A 15847-nucleotide genomic window follows, 5' to 3' on the forward strand; every position below is an offset into this window, starting at 1 on the left:
GCTATCTTCTTTAACTGAAAAATGATAATTTCCTGGTTTTTGCTCCTGTGAATATGGAAGTTATTTTCTGTTGAGACATTTTATTGTCTGTTGTCACGTTATTGTTTTGGGGGAAAAATATTTCGTTTAACCAACATTTACTCTAGTGAGGGTGTGTTGTCTTATTAGGTAGTGATTTGTTACAATTGAAACCTGCTTTTTATTGACAGTGATTTAAAAATGTTGTCTGAAATTTGAAGCACTAAACAATTAATAGTAGCTCTTATGACAACTTTTCCTTAATTTTATGATGTAGGCTATTGACATTTCTAGCTATTCTGAAATGTATGCAAATTATCCATCAATCATTGTGTAATGGACCGATTTATCTTATTATTAAGGATTAAAGTTATAATAGTGTTATCTTTGATGTGCTTTTAGCAGTGTCTGATCATGAGGGTGGTCTTTATTGTGCTGGTCTTGCTGAGGTTCCAGCATGTGAACTCAGCATCTAAAGGAGTCATCGCCAGTCTTCAGGCCAAATGGGACATGACCCCTCTCCTGCTGGAAACAAGGTGGGCTGGAATTGTAATTGTTATCCTGTAATTCAGTATCTCGCTAGCTACTCTTCCTTTTTAAATGGCTGACTTCATGCATAAAAAACTGTCTGTTTTTTTTTATGGAAAGTGAATATTTTAGCTCCTTTAACTAGTTACCAATTCTTCTTGTTTGACAAAGTGTGACAAATTCATTTTCAATGTAAATATTCCATGTGGTCTCTAAACTATTATGGAATTATAGCGATTGTAGGTATAAGAATTATACAAAATTAGAATATATTTTTAAAAATGGTTTTAGATTGTGCTATAAGTCGGCATGAAACGTAAGGTGTAAAATAGTCTTTTCTTCCCTATTGGGATGTATATGCACGTAAAAATGGCTTCTCGAATAAGATAAAAGATAAGGCAGTTCTTGATTTTGCCCATTGGGAATTGATTGGATTGTTGGATGATGGATGGTTGCGGTTTGCCAATGCTTTGATCTCATGTAAGTGACATGTTGTCCCGCCCTCATGCTAGTAAACACGTGATTAAAGAATACGAGGGCTCATAAATTTAAACTAAATCATGTGCATGGATAAATCATTTATATTATAAATGCTGAAATATTCCATAAAAAAATAAGAATTGCCCATTTTGATTTCATGGTGACTTTAATAGCTTTGAATTAGATCAACACAGACCATTTTTCTCTTGCTATGATCTCTTTGTCAGAAAACTTAATTTATTTACTTTTAGTATGCATTATTGTGTTTCATGCTTGTCTTGTGTCTTAGTTGTTTTGTAAACCTAATTTTGTGCAGCGAGTTCATCCGAGAGGATGGCGACGAGAAGTTCTGGCAGTTTGTCGATACTGTGAAGGAGTTAACTGTTTACAAAAACGGAGGTAATGACTGGCTTATTATCATCTCTGCAATGATTCATAATTCACTGAGTGGTTGGTATGCATGATGATGTTTTGTTGAATTACACATGGATTGGAAATAATGCAGATATTTACTTTCCTGTCTTTAGAGTCTGTCCGGTCATATTACAACCTGATCATCAAGAAAGCTGGACAATTTTTGACGGATCTTCAGGTCAACCTGCTGAAGCTGTCTCTGTCTCTCAGGACTTACTCACCAGCCGTACATGCTTTCCAACAAGTGAGTTCTTCTCTGGATAAAATAATGATTTCAGACAAATACAACTGCTTGTCACCGTGACACGTCTGTTTTTCCTAGAGTATACCACCACCAACATAACTGATATTTTTATTTTAGTTTACATTTTTGGTACATTTGAAATGACCGTCACTATGTGGTTTAACTCATAGACAGTATTGTTAACTCTTTCTTTTTTATCCTATAGATCGCAAGTGATGAACCTCCTCCAGATGGATGCTCTGCTTTCACAGTTGTCCATGGTCAAAAAGCCTGTAGCACCAAGGATATGAAGAAGCTCTTGAAGACAGCAGCAGGCAGGTAACGTTAACCAACAATATATTCTATTCAGAGATATTGGGGGATAATTTAAGTCCATACATGGTTTCATGAAAATAAACCAATTGGTTTCTCTTAACATTTTTACACACTTTTGTGTGTCCTATGCAGGCCAAGACCTTACCTATACAAGTCTGACCACCAATACCCAGGACTCAATGAGACAGACCTGCCTGTAGCTGTTCTTTATGCTGAAATTGGCACCAAGGAGTTCAACACTTTTCATAAGGTTCTGTCAGAGCGGGCGCAGGAGGGAAAACTCATCTATGTGCTACGACACTTTGTGTCTGTGAGTATTAGCAGTGTAGTGTGACTTGTATACATGTCTTATTGTCAGCTGTGCAATGGAAATCTTTATCTTGATTTTATGTATTATATAGTTTATATACTATTTATGAATTTATTAAAGTCTGTGCCATATTATCAATATTTGCTGCCCCACACACTGATTCGTCACCACAGGAGCCGAAAAATGAAAGGATGCTGTTGTCTGGATATGGTGTTGAACTGGCAATTAAAAACACAGAGTACAAAGCTGTTGATGACACACAGGTTAAAGGTATCGTACAATGTCAAATTGCCTTTTGTGTAACAGAATGGATAGATTAAGGTAATAAATGGCTAAACTCAGTAACAGTTTTATTATAACAATAGTCAGTGTTAGGAAATAGGCTTTAAATTATGAGTAGCTTGACAAACTATACTACGGTTCAAAGCTTTGGGGTCAGTAAGAATTTTATTTTGGAAGAAATGAATATACTTTTATTCAGCAAGGACACTTAAATCAAAAGTGACCGTAAAAAGACTTTCATATGCTGTTCTTTTGAACTTTCTAAAAAATCTATCACAGTTTACTAAAAATATTAAGCAGCACAACTGTTTTCAACATTGATAATAAGAAGAAGAAATGTTTCTTGAGCACCAAATCAGCATATTAGAATGATTTCTGATTTGATCACAAAATGAAGCCTTGGTGAGCAAAAGGAACTTCTTTCAAAAACATTTAAAAAATCGTACCGACTCCAAACGCTATTTAATTGAAAAAGCAGTTAGCTATAAACAAAAGTAGCTAGCAATATTGAAACGAATAAATTGAAACTGACGTGATCTGCATTTGTTTGCAGAATCCAAATCAGTCAGCACTGATAAGGAGGATGAAAATGATGAAGTCCAAGGATTTCTGTTTGGGAAATTGAAGTAAGCACGCTGATGATTTTTTTCTCTCTCTCTCGTACCTTTATATCTAGCCATAGATTAAAATGAATATCGTTGTGCTTACTCACAAAAAAGTACCATGGTGCTGTACTGCACATTATGTGAAAAAGTGTCCTCCTTCACCTCCAGAAAGTCTCACCCAGAGCTTCAGGGGGAACTTGGAGAGCTGAGGAAGCATCTACTGGAAAGCACCAATGACATGACTCCACTCAAAGTGTGGGAGCTCCAAGGTGGGCTGGCTTCTGTTATTGATGGTTCTCTCTTACGGTGTTCTGGACTCCGTGCTGTGCTGCGTCACTGGTCACCCAGTGCGAGTAAACCGATCCACATGGTTCCTGGAGAGAACTGTCCACTTGATGAATTGGGAAGCAGTAGAAAGGTTGCAGTTTGTACCCTTTGCTTGCTGCAGCGATCTGTCCTACTCCTGTTCGGACTTCTGAACAGATGCTCATGTCCACAGCCAAGTTCGATTTTGCCCTGTGAGATCTCCAGCAAAAATGGCTAAATAAGAGTCGTTTTAGTTTTGTGCTGATAAATGAAGCAATTTATTTTACTTGACATGAAGTGCTCTCCATGATGGCTATTGAAACGGTCGGTTGATTTTTGTAATAACTTTGGAGTGGAATTGTAAAATCCGGTGGAATTATTTTAGCTGTTTGCCCAGACTCTTTAGACTACTTTAAAAATGATGCTCTATGTCATAACACTTTCACTCATCAAACATACATCAAACACTTTCTTAATTGTCTCACCCAAAAATCTAAATTGACACATTGTACTCATCCTGATGTGTTTCCAAACCTGTATGATGTTCGGTTTTCTTGTAACATGAAAAGAAATGTGGAGTCTCTGTTTTCTATGCCATAGCAATGGATCTTAATTATTGTATTACAATTGTTATTAATTATAATGGAGCTCAATTATTATTAATTATTCAATGGTAAAATTGTAGAATTTGAGATCCATATTCATTCACGAATCAAGAATTGCTGCTTTTGCATGAAGGAGAGTTAGGGCAGACTTTTTTTATGACATCCCTTAGAATTCGATACGTTTCTCACAAAAATGTAGTCATATGGACTGCTTTCTTTTCATGATGCCTTTGCATTGTAAAGCTTGAAAGCTCCTGTCCCCATTCAGTGTAATTGAATAGAAGAGAAGAACTTTTTAAATCACCCTTTAAGATTTATATATATTTTTTATAAATAGTTTTAACTTAATCTTATATTGCAGACATTCTTCATGGATTATTGGCTTCTTTAAAAAAAGATTTTGAAATGCCTTCTCTGTCTTTCCAATAGACCTCAGTTTCCAGGCAGCCTCTCGGATCATGACTGTGCCAAAGTTTGATTCTCTCAAATTGATGCAAGACCTCAGCCAAAATTTCCCCAGCAGAGCAAGGTAAAAAGTCTGAAACTCAGTCTTGGTGTCTTGGTCTTGGAATCCTAGGCAGAAATCATTACCTTTGTTATAATACCCTCCATCAGAACTCAAAAAGAAGAAAAGAAATATATTATATAAAAGGGTAATCTTTAAAGGGTTAGTACACCCAAAAATGTACTCACCCTTAAGCCATCCTAGGTGTATATGACTTTTTTCTTTCAGCCAAACAAGAGTTATTTTAAAAAATATATCCTGAACCACATTCATCCATCATAAAATTAATCCATACGGCTCTAGGGGGTTAATAAAGGCCTTCTGAAAAGTGATGCATTTTCATAAGAAAAATATCCATATTTATAACTTAATAAACTCTAATCACCGGCTTCCGGTAACGGCCGTACATAAGTCTAGTTCCGGTGGAAGAGTGACCTCTAATTCACCGCATGACATATTGATGAACGCGTAAGTGCAGAGGTCAGAGTTCACTCTTCCCCCGGAACTCACCTTGCGTACGGCCGTTACCGGAAGCCAGTGATTATAATTTATAAAGTAATTGGGGGGCCTTTATTAACCCCCTGGAGCCGTATGGATTACTTTGGTGATGGATGGATTTGCTTCAAAAAAACAAGGTACCATTCACTCCCATTATAAAGCTGGGAAGAGCAAGGATATTTTTTTTAATATAACTCTGATTGTGTTTGGTTGAAATAAGAATGTCTTAAACATCTAGGATGGCTTGAGGTGAAGTCAATTATAGGATAATTTTCAATTTTGGGTCAACCCTTTAATGAGTCCAATAATTTAACATTTTTTTAAATTATTTTTTACAATGCTTCCATTTAGCCAAATTAAAGAACCTTGGGAACAGGAGTATCAGAGTGACAGTTATTGCTGTAGAATATGCCACTATGCATTTTTTGCATGTGTAACGGCACAGAATGCATGCATATGCATTATGTCTAGGTCATTTTTAATCTGTGACTGTGACTTTCGTTCACTTTTGCTCTAGACAGCTTTATGTGCAGTGTTCAGATTTTGCTGAGTCAGACTTACTGTGGTTTACTGTTTGTCAGCATAGCCGATATGGCATCTAAGAGAGAACAGGTTTTCTGAGATTAAAATGGGTTTTATGACTGTTCTGGGATGTTGGCTAGGGCTGATACTCACTGTACATGTTTTACTGTCCCCACAGATCACTGACAAGAGTGGCCGTAAACCAGAACATGAAAAAGGAAATAGAAGATAACCAAAAGGTAAGGTTTTTTCAACATCTTTTCTGATGAGCACTCTAAAAACGGTTCCCAAATTTTCTGATTTATTTTTAGAAAATGAAATGGGTCCACACTCAGGAGTGTCTTGAGTCTTTCAGATGATATATCCATTACAACAATTTTAGGAGAGTTTTAGCATATCATATGTCCATAATAAAAATTAAAATTAAGTCCATAAAGTGGTGGTGTAGCTTAATGGTTAAGGCTGACTGATTGAAGCCACATAAGAAGCGAGCCATGACCCTTGATCAAGACACCCAACCCCAGGTTACTTCAGAGGGACTGAACCTGTAATGTATAAACAGGAAGCTGCTTTGCATAAAAGCTAAATGCCACTAATTTCTAGGTCACGGTATAGCTGTCTTAATCTGACCTGATATTTACTTTGCAGAGGCTGAGTGAGTCGATGGGAATCCATCCTGGAGATGCCAGTCTTTTCATAAATGGAATACATGTTGACCTGGACATTCATAACCCATTCAGGTACCATCCCAGCACAAGATTCTCTTACTGACTGTTTTTTGTCAAAGTAGTAGTGTGTAATTGGCACCACTAACATTCCCCAACATGTGTTATGTGTGTTAATCACATACTGTACATTCTCAACTGCTCTGTAGCATCCTGGACATTCTCAGAGGTGAGGCTAAGATTCTTGAAGGTCTTCATAACCTTGGCATCAGAGGAAGCAGCATTAGTAAGTTCCTGCATTTACCAACATCAACCACTGTAGAAGACAGCTACGCTCTGGACATCCGCCATTCATCCATTATGGTGAGACGCTAATTATTTAAATGTAGTTGTAGAGCTCAAAAGTTCTGAAAGTAAATGCTATTCCAAGTCTATTTAGCGAAATTGGTTATATAAAGTAAAAACCAATTCAACAAAATTCAACTTCGAATCAAATGACAGAAAATAGATGGAAAAATACTTCTGGAACCCAAGTTGCTGAAAAAATAAGCTTTTACTGTTCACATGAAGGCTTTTACAATTTAACAAATGCCTGTTGTTGTCTGGTTTCTAGTGGGTTAATGATATTGAAAAGGACTCCATGTATCGTCACTGGCCCTCAAGTCTACAGGAGCTCCTCAGAGCAACATTTCCTGGTGTTATTCGACAAATACGCCGTAATTTCTTTAACCTGGTGAGTCAACTTGCCTATGAGTTGATTATAGTCTAAGCTCAAATCTAGCTGTGTGCACAGGTTTATGCAGGGATGCTTTTTATCCTCTGATATCCCCCTTTTTTAGGACTGCAGCAGACTTATCTTAGTAAATAATGTTAATTAAATTGTATTTTGAAAAAAAAAAATTTTTAAAGTACTGTTGATGTTTTGAGATCAATTGAAAGATTTAAAAAAAATTCTTTGCTGTTTGCAGGTTCTGTTACTTGACCCTACACAAGAAGAGAGCGTTGAGCTGGTCAAATTAGCAGAACTATTTTACAAACATAACATTCCCCTTAGGTATGTGTACTCAACAATAGCATTTAATACATTTTACCTGAGCCTTTGTATTTTTTTTAATTATGTGACTTTCTGAACTATGTGATTCTGATATAATGAACTGTATAATGGACCCTTGTCACAGGCAAGTCTTTACATAGCTGTGCTAGTTTTATATCGCTTCATGGTTTCTTATTTATCAAATACAATTTAAACTCAAACCAATATTTTATGTCCATTTTTATTTGTTAAGTAACTGTGTAATAAACAGCTGACATTATACCTACTTAACATTCAGCAAACAAACATAATTATCGTATCATGAGCCTACTGTTCATTTATGTTTGATGATATGTTAATTGTAAATAAGAATGGATGTCAGCTTTGATATGCATTTATGTTTCTATGTCTCTTAGGATTGGGTTTGTACTGGTTGTCAGTGTAGATGATAAAGTGGATGGATATTTGGATGCAGGTGTTGCTCTCTTTAGGATGTTAAACTACATCTCAGAGGAGTATGACGAAGCTCAGGCTTTCACGTCCATGGTGTCAGTGAGTATCTTTGTGTTTGCTGTGATGCTCTTTTAAATCAAAATGACTTAAATGTTACTTTAGGTTTCTCCTTCACTTTAAGTATAATATTTGAAAGCTTGGCCCATATCATAAACTATAACAGATATATCCATTTATAACGTACAGTTTTTTTTTTCAAGATATGTGTTTTATGGATGTGAGTGGAAAGATATCCAGAGACTTTAGATTCTTCTCCAAAGACTGAATGACTGTGTTCTGTGAATGGAATGCACTATTTTGCCCATGATATACTAGTGAGCCCTTTTGTCACATGCAGATATATAACAGGGTGGAAGTTGGGGAGACTCTTTCTGTGAATACAATAACTGCATATCTGAAAAAGAAATTTCCAAAAGCAAATGCTGCCAAAATTCTTGGAGTGGACTCAAGCTATGATGACAACAGAAAGGTAATGCAAATATATAGTGTTATGTGCTCCATAACAAAGATAGCAGGTAAAATTACAGTATGTACTTTTGTTAAAATGTGCCAGTTTAGTTAGCAGAGAATTATATACAAAATAATTACAGTGCACATTGCATTTTTGTCATTTAAAATGGAAAATCACAGATGCTCTTTATAGCATTGGTAAATATAAACTGCTGCTCATTGAATATTCCTAGGCACACATGGACAGAGACTTTTTTTTGAAAAGCCATATGTATGCGTCTTTATGAACATTTGATATTATGTGTTTTTTCAGGCTGGAGGAGTGTTTTACAGGAAGAGTGGATTAGGAGCCCTACCAGTGGGTTTGTTCAATGGTGTTCCACTCAGTAGTGAGGAGATGGACCCAGAGGAGCTCGAGACTGTTCTCCTGCAGAGAATCATGGAAACTACCAACTTCTTCCAGAGATCTGTCTTTATGGTGCGGTATTATTTTTGCTTGCCAACTATTACTTTTAAAGCTTTTCAAACTTTTTCAAAATTGAATTGTTTTCAAATCTTGAACAAAGGCAGTGAGGACCCTCCTGACTGTGCATGTGTCTGTAATCTGGTTAGTTAGCAAATTCTAAGGAGATTTCTGTCATATACAGGGTCAAATAACTGAGAGTGGCGATGTGGTGGACTTCCTGATGGAGCAGGCCAATGTAGTTCCCCGTATTAACCCATTGATTCTTAGCTCTGAGAGACGATATCTGGATTTCACTGCCTCACCAGGTAGCCCTTTAATGATCACCTTACCCAAACCAGGGCCATTGTTAATCTTAGTCACCTCACCATCATCACTGTCACAATCACACTGCAATCTCTATCTCAATAACATTGTCACAATAATATCAACATTTCATTACCAATATCTTATCAATTTTCCTTATTAACTGCCTTAATCATTTCTGTTATAATTAAACAAATAGTTGCAGATGACTGGGATGACACAACTATGTTCTCATACTTGGACTCTAGAGACAAAACGGCAGTTGTCTCTAAGAGAATGAAGTATTTAACCAGAGATGGTGAGTCATATCTTTTTCATATAGATTCTTTGGTGGGGCGATTTTATAGTTTATAATGTTTATATATATATATATATATATATATATATATATATATATATATAATTTTATAATGGACTTTCATTCAGATTGCTTTATTTTATAAAATAGTGTAACAGTGGCCATCAGTGAAGTGTTTGACAATGCACTGCCAGTATTGCTAGTATAATTAACATCGCATGTTGGTTTAATAAAGGGTACTTTCAATAATGTAAAGCACATTACAAGTACCCTTCTTAGCTCAAAAACTATCCAAACTGTGTTTTCCTAAAGCATTATTCTTATGTAACATTTTTTTCTTCTCTCATAGAGGAGGAGATGTTGTACGGAGTGACTGTGTGGGTTGTAGCAGATATTGAACAGCCCTCTGGGAGGCAATTGCTCCGGAATGCCTTGAAACATATGGTGAACTACTGCAGTTTTTATTTCCAATTAGTTGTATCCACAGGAATTGCATCTTCAGAGAGCAGAGGCACATGTGAATCTTAGAAATTAATCTGAGAGCAATTAATCTTTGAAAGCATTCTTGTGGTTTTGGTTAATTAACAAAATCCAGTGGTAACGAACCAATTATATATATATATATATATATATATACATACACACACACATATATATATATATATATATATATATACATGCATACACACACACACATATATATATATATATATATATATATATATATATATAATAAAGGAGATTAAGGAGAAAGGATAAAGGAGAGACCATCATTAAGAGCAAGCTGAAGGCAGACATTATTAACACATTATTTATTTTTGACCAAAATCTAATCTCTGAATAATCTGAGAAAATAATTGCTAAATACAATGCAGATTACATATTTTATCACAGTTTTGAATAACAATATATTTTACAAATTACAGTGTTATTGTATCAAAACCCAGATATTGATTCTAGTTTATCTTTCAAATCATTCTTTGAGTTCACAAATCCGTTCTTATGTTTTATATAGCTGAATAACTGTAATAACATACTAGTAACATTAAGAATATCATAAATCTTACTCCCAAAATCTGTGTATAACGATCATTGCTTTAATTTAGTAATCCGACCCAGGTCCTTTACAAAATTCAGAATGACAATGTCATTTGCCATCATCTTGTTTGCTATAATCTCCTTTTCAAGAGAGTCTCTGATCCACAGTGTTTGTTTGCAGAAATCCAGCAGCTCCAGCTGTCGTGTCGGGGTGATCAATAACCCAATTGGAAAGCCCACGGAGGACAACAGCGGTCTGTACAGAGCTCTTTGGGCTTCTCTCCTCACCCAAAGCAACAAGAACACGCTCGACTTCACCCTAAAACTCCTCAAAGAAGAAAATGTTGAGCTCTTCAAACAAGGCACCAAGATTAAGCACTTACTTAAACAGGTCAGTGGAGTGTGAAATACTGTGTCTGGGTAATAGGGAATTATGTGTAGAGTTGGATTTATCTTTACAGACCTGTTCTTTTCTTGCCTGTCTGTCTTTTTTTTTTCTGTTAATTTATGTAACTTCAGTTCAGCTGGCAGACAATGCAGTACACACTGCAGCTCAATTCGGTTGTCAAGTCACCTTTTAGTGCTTAATCCTGTTCTTTACATACACAGTTCAGTAATTTACAGGAGTGACAACCGAATTAACTCCCGAAAAATGCAGGTAGTGACAACCAGTGTTGGGCATGTTACTTAAAAAAGTAATTAGTCATAGTTACTAGTTACTTCTCACAAGTAGTAACTGAGTTAGTAACTGAGTTACATCATTATAAAAGTTACTAATTACCAGGAAAAGTAACTATTGCTTTACTTTAAAAAAAGAAAGATTAACATATGTAAAATAACTTGGATCCCCAATAATATGTTAAATGAATGAAATGGACACTAAATACAATAAATTATTATAATAAAATATTGTACACTAATCTGCACTATTTTAATGTTGCTGTGGGACAATGTGAGAGACACCTATTAAATTCGATATATTATTGTAAATATTATCATTACTATAGTGGAACAATAAAACACAATAGATGGTTTAGGACTTTTAATATTGCTTTTTAATTAAACTTTTAACAGCAAATAAGTCTAAAAATAAATTATGCTTCTTAAATGTACCAAAAATGAATAAATAATAATAAAAAATATACATACACTCTTTGTAGTGCAAATTAAAATTATAAAACTGTCACAATTTCACAACTGGTAGACATACTGTAGCCTACTTGAAGTATTTTCTTCCTCAGAAGTAAACAGTTTAACAAGAAGTGCTCTCAATATAATTCTGAACAATGTACCAAAAATAAATAATAATAATACAAATATTATTTTTGGGGTTTTATTTTTGTAACCTACAGAGAACGTCATCATCAGAGGAATTTCTAAGCGTGTTTGCCACACGTGTTCACAACCGGTCAAACAAAGATGTTTTCTGTAAACGTTCCCTGCATGTTATTCTTGGGTTTTATTTAATAACCTAAAGAGAACGTTCCGTATTATTTTTAGGTTTTATTTTTAGGTTTTATTTTTATAACCTATACAGAAATTTCTCAGAACGTTCCCTGCAGGTAATTTTTTGATTTATAAACAAACTATAAATGCTCGGACACCCTCGGTCTTTCTTGCGCACTATCAAGCCCGCTCGTGGCGTTCGCTTCGCTTTTGTGCAGTCCGGCGCCTCATAAACACACACACACCAGATTAAAACTTTGCAGGTCTTATGGCGGAGAGAGAGTCTGCTCGGATGAAAACCGGTTCAGAGAGCTCAATTATAGTAATGCTGCATTTTTTTTGTCATTCAAAAAGATAACGCCGTTAGTAAAGCCGTTTATTTATAACGCCGTTATTCCCATCACTGGTGACAACCACATTTACAAAAGTTCTATGACGTGTGTATGAAACCAAACTGAACAACTAGTTGTGAATGACATATTTTAACGTGCATCAGAGATGTTTCTCTCTTCTATAAGTGCGGTGCCCTAAATCACAGGGAAAGTGGTACAAGCGTGCACTCATTTGTGTTGCCAGATCTTGATATAAAAACAGAAAACAAGAACAAGTACATAATAAACCGAAATAAATTCAAATGCTTTGCTGAAAAAAGACCAAAATATCATGACCCGCACCTACTCACTTTAATAACTCCATAAACTCAATCCCTTTATGAGCCAATCTTAAACAACAAGCCCAAAAACTCTTTAATAAGTCGACATGGCAACACTGCAAGAGTGCGCTCTGTGAAGCAGCCTTACAAACATAAACAAAACACGATGCCTCGTTCAACATAATTGCAGCTGATCATAAGTCTTTTGTCGCTGTAATATTACTTCAGTCAGAACAGTGGATACCAAACATGCGAGATGCCAGACCATTGCTATGGTTACCACTGTGTCAATCATTGCAGTTTCGTGAGTGAGTCGTTTTCCGTACACTGAACAACAGTTTAGGGGACTCACTTCTGCATTGAAATGCGGTTTTCACTCCTGAAACTTTACAGTGTGTTTGTGGCCAATATGTCTTCCGCTCCTGTCAGTCTGTATATATTTATATAAAACATCAGCACCCTTTTATTGTTAAAATCATAGTAATACACTGTCCCTTGTGGCTTATTGCTTTCATTTAAAGCATTTTCTTACCATATAGTAGTTTGTGTCACTTGTAGTCTACCTACTACCATCTAGATCTTATCTCTATTAAAGCACCTGACATTAAATGCTACTTTTATTGTTTTCTCCTGTCATTACCATGATAAAATTGTAGAAGCAAGACCTCTCTTCTTTTCCATGGTGTCTTCACCCCATCGCCACATCCAATGGAAACCACATGTCATTTTCTCAGACTTAGACAACTGCATTTCTGGGAATGGCTGCCCTATAACATGTTGTATAACCACAATTTATGTCTAGGGTCTTATTGACAGAGTATTGCAATTCTCAGAAAGACAGTTTGGTCTATCAAGCACATGGAGAGCTTTTCTTTTTTTGTTTGTTTTTTTCTTTCTTCTCGTTTTTTTCATTGTCTCTATCCCTTCTGCTCCTTTTATTTATTTCCATCGTAAAGTATTAGGTAAGAGAAACTGTTCCATCCTACCCAGTTGGAGTTGGGGAGATTTTTGTTGAAAATAGTTGGAGAGGAGTAGTTTTTTTGATTACCTGAAAGCTTGTGCCTGAGACCTGTAATGGCTCTATTATTGGATGGAAAGGAGCGGTGTTGTGCTGAGATTAGCATTTCCTTCCTTTTCATAAGGTCCAAATGATGGAAACACTAATAATCTGACTCTATGCAGCTGAAACACCCGAGATTTGTTATCGGCAATGAAGCCATTTTTTAATTACATGTCGGATAAATGAAAATGTTTAATGATTGATTCATGAGACACGGTCTCCAATGACAGCACATTTTTCAATGGTCTAGCCAATTTAATATTCCTCTCAAAAATACTCTAATGACTGCACTTGCACAAATGTGCCCCCCTTAGTGGTCAATAACACATTGATTAACTATTTCCTCCTTGCAGTGTAATCAAAAAAACAAACTAATGAGCCAATCAATTTGTTCTTTCCAGATTTTTTTACTACATGTAGTTCAAATAAGTATCGTAAATAAATATTTATTATGAAAAGAATAATTCCTTATTCTGTGACTATGAAGATTTCCTCTGTCTCTCACTCACACACACACACACACACACACATATATATATATAGTATATGTGTGTATATATATATATATATATAGTATGTGTGTGTATGTGTGTATATATATATATATAGTGTATATGTGTGTATATATGTATGTGTGTGTGTCTTATGAAATGTTTCTTAAGTATGGAAGAATTAATTCTGAAGGATCATGTGAGACTGGAGTAATAACAGCTGAAAATTATACCTTTTTCCACAGTAATAAATATGTATGTCACCTTTTCCAGGTATTTAAGTGTTAAATGTGTTTGATCTCCTGTAGGGTATGGACCATGATGCATTTGAGAAGAAGTTCAACACAATGGAGTTGGACTTCTTGCACAGCCAGCAGAAGTTCTGTAAGGAAGTTCTGAAGCTGAAAGCTGGACATGGAGCTGTGGTCAGCAACGGCAGGGTGAGACTCATAAAACACCCCCTCCACCTTTAGACTCCTCAAGACAAATTCCATAGGCATTTTGAAATAATGTATATCCTAATGACCTACGAGACAGACTGATGAATTGGATGATAAATAGTCTGAACCGTAAGGTCTCACCAGTTGGTCTCTCTGGGGCCGTTTTTTTGTTGACTCAGTATTAAGCCGTTTGCTTGGCCTGTCCTAACCTGTGAGGAGAGGTAGAGAGAGATGAAGCCTGGCGTTAATTCACCAGCGTCCACTCAGAAACCTCTGCTGCAGGGGTCATGGGTTATATGGAACCGCCGAACTGTCATATTGCTGTGCTTTCTCAGCACAGAGTCTTTGTTGACAGACAAGCACAAAATGGGCTAGACCCTGAAACAGCAGTGACACATACCATCATTCTCCAACACACCAAAGTAATCCCCAGAATTTATTCTTGTCTTGAAAGAGCTATGGTTTCATAATTTCTGCTCTTTTGTTCCCTTTGGTTTTATAAGATAATACATGTATTATAAAACAAGACTAATATATATAATATAATATATATATATATATATATATATATATAGATGTGTGTGTGTGGAATTCATGCACAAAAATCAGAAGCGTGTGCACAGATATCTGCGTCTCAGACAGCATGTGAATACTGAATTGAGCTCTTTCACATCTTCTTGCACTTGAACATATATATTCAAACAAAATTGTCAAAATGCCCATCTTGACAAATATCCTTGTAAACATAGAACACAGTTATGTATTAAATAAACGCAAACTGTTAAGAAATAAAACGCATGCGTAACAGTATATTCATTGGATCTGTGCATTAGCTACTAAAGTGACAGCAGCTTAATAGTCCTGCTATTTGTTTTAAATGCTAATCAAACAACAAAAGACAAAGAACATTCACTCATCGCTCTTGACTGAATAACTTTCGTAACTTTAAGGATTAATCTGTTTGATGACTGTTAGAAAATATTGGTTACACTTTATTTTAAGTAACGTAGTTACATTGTTCTTACTCAAATAAGTACTGAGTAATATTAATAAACTACATGTACTTACTATAGTTAGGGTTTGTTACCTGTAAGTATGCATAATTTACTGTTATTACTATAGTAAGTACATGTAATAACATGTCACCACGTCACCTTAAAAATAAAGTGTTACTTCAGTCTTCAGTGTCACATGATCTTTCAGAAATCATATTATCATTGTTGAAAACCGTTTTAGTTGCTTTTTTTTAGGAAATCATGATACACTGCCATTTAAAATTTGGGGTAAGGAAGATTTAAAACAAGTTTTTATGCTCTAACTTTTATACTTTTATTTAGCAAAGGCACATTCATTTGATTAA

At 35.5% G+C, this 15847-nt stretch overlaps 1 protein-coding gene across 6 annotated transcripts in view; it reads left to right on the top strand.

The window, feature by feature from the left end:
* Nucleotides 1-15847, top strand: part of uggt2 (UDP-glucose glycoprotein glucosyltransferase 2) — a 36344-nt gene that overhangs the window by 463 nt on the left and 20034 nt on the right. For 4 of the 6 annotated variants that reach the window (XM_077216204.1, XM_077216206.1, XM_077216208.1 and 1 more), the window contains exons 2-23: nucleotides 421-554; nucleotides 1343-1425; nucleotides 1554-1684; nucleotides 1890-2002; nucleotides 2132-2309; nucleotides 2483-2579; nucleotides 3145-3217; nucleotides 3365-3465; nucleotides 4537-4636; nucleotides 5811-5871; nucleotides 6281-6372; nucleotides 6507-6660; nucleotides 6911-7030; nucleotides 7266-7351; nucleotides 7747-7882; nucleotides 8181-8312; nucleotides 8607-8771; nucleotides 8941-9064; nucleotides 9262-9360; nucleotides 9710-9804; nucleotides 10580-10789; nucleotides 14356-14487. In XM_077216204.1, the coding sequence (XP_077072319.1) occupies nucleotides 433-554; nucleotides 1343-1425; nucleotides 1554-1684; nucleotides 1890-2002; nucleotides 2132-2309; nucleotides 2483-2579; nucleotides 3145-3217; nucleotides 3365-3465; nucleotides 4537-4636; nucleotides 5811-5871; nucleotides 6281-6372; nucleotides 6507-6660; nucleotides 6911-7030; nucleotides 7266-7351; nucleotides 7747-7882; nucleotides 8181-8312; nucleotides 8607-8771; nucleotides 8941-9064; nucleotides 9262-9360; nucleotides 9710-9804; nucleotides 10580-10789; nucleotides 14356-14487 (2604 nt within the window). In that variant the 5' untranslated portion in view covers nucleotides 421-432. The remainder of the gene's footprint in view (nucleotides 1-420; nucleotides 555-1342; nucleotides 1426-1553; nucleotides 1685-1889; nucleotides 2003-2131; nucleotides 2310-2482; nucleotides 2580-3144; nucleotides 3218-3364; nucleotides 3466-4536; nucleotides 4637-5810; nucleotides 5872-6280; nucleotides 6373-6506; nucleotides 6661-6910; nucleotides 7031-7265; nucleotides 7352-7746; nucleotides 7883-8180; nucleotides 8313-8606; nucleotides 8772-8940; nucleotides 9065-9261; nucleotides 9361-9709; nucleotides 9805-10579; nucleotides 10790-14355; nucleotides 14488-15847) is intronic. The other 2 variants (XM_077216207.1, XM_077216205.1) reach the window with 1 other exon arrangement.

This window comes from Siphateles boraxobius, unplaced genomic scaffold (genome assembly GCF_051911475.1).
Source record: "Siphateles boraxobius isolate OS27281-9 unplaced genomic scaffold, OSU_SipBor_1 7, whole genome shotgun sequence".
Classification (NCBI taxonomy): domain Eukaryota; kingdom Metazoa; phylum Chordata; class Actinopteri; order Cypriniformes; family Leuciscidae; genus Siphateles; species Siphateles boraxobius.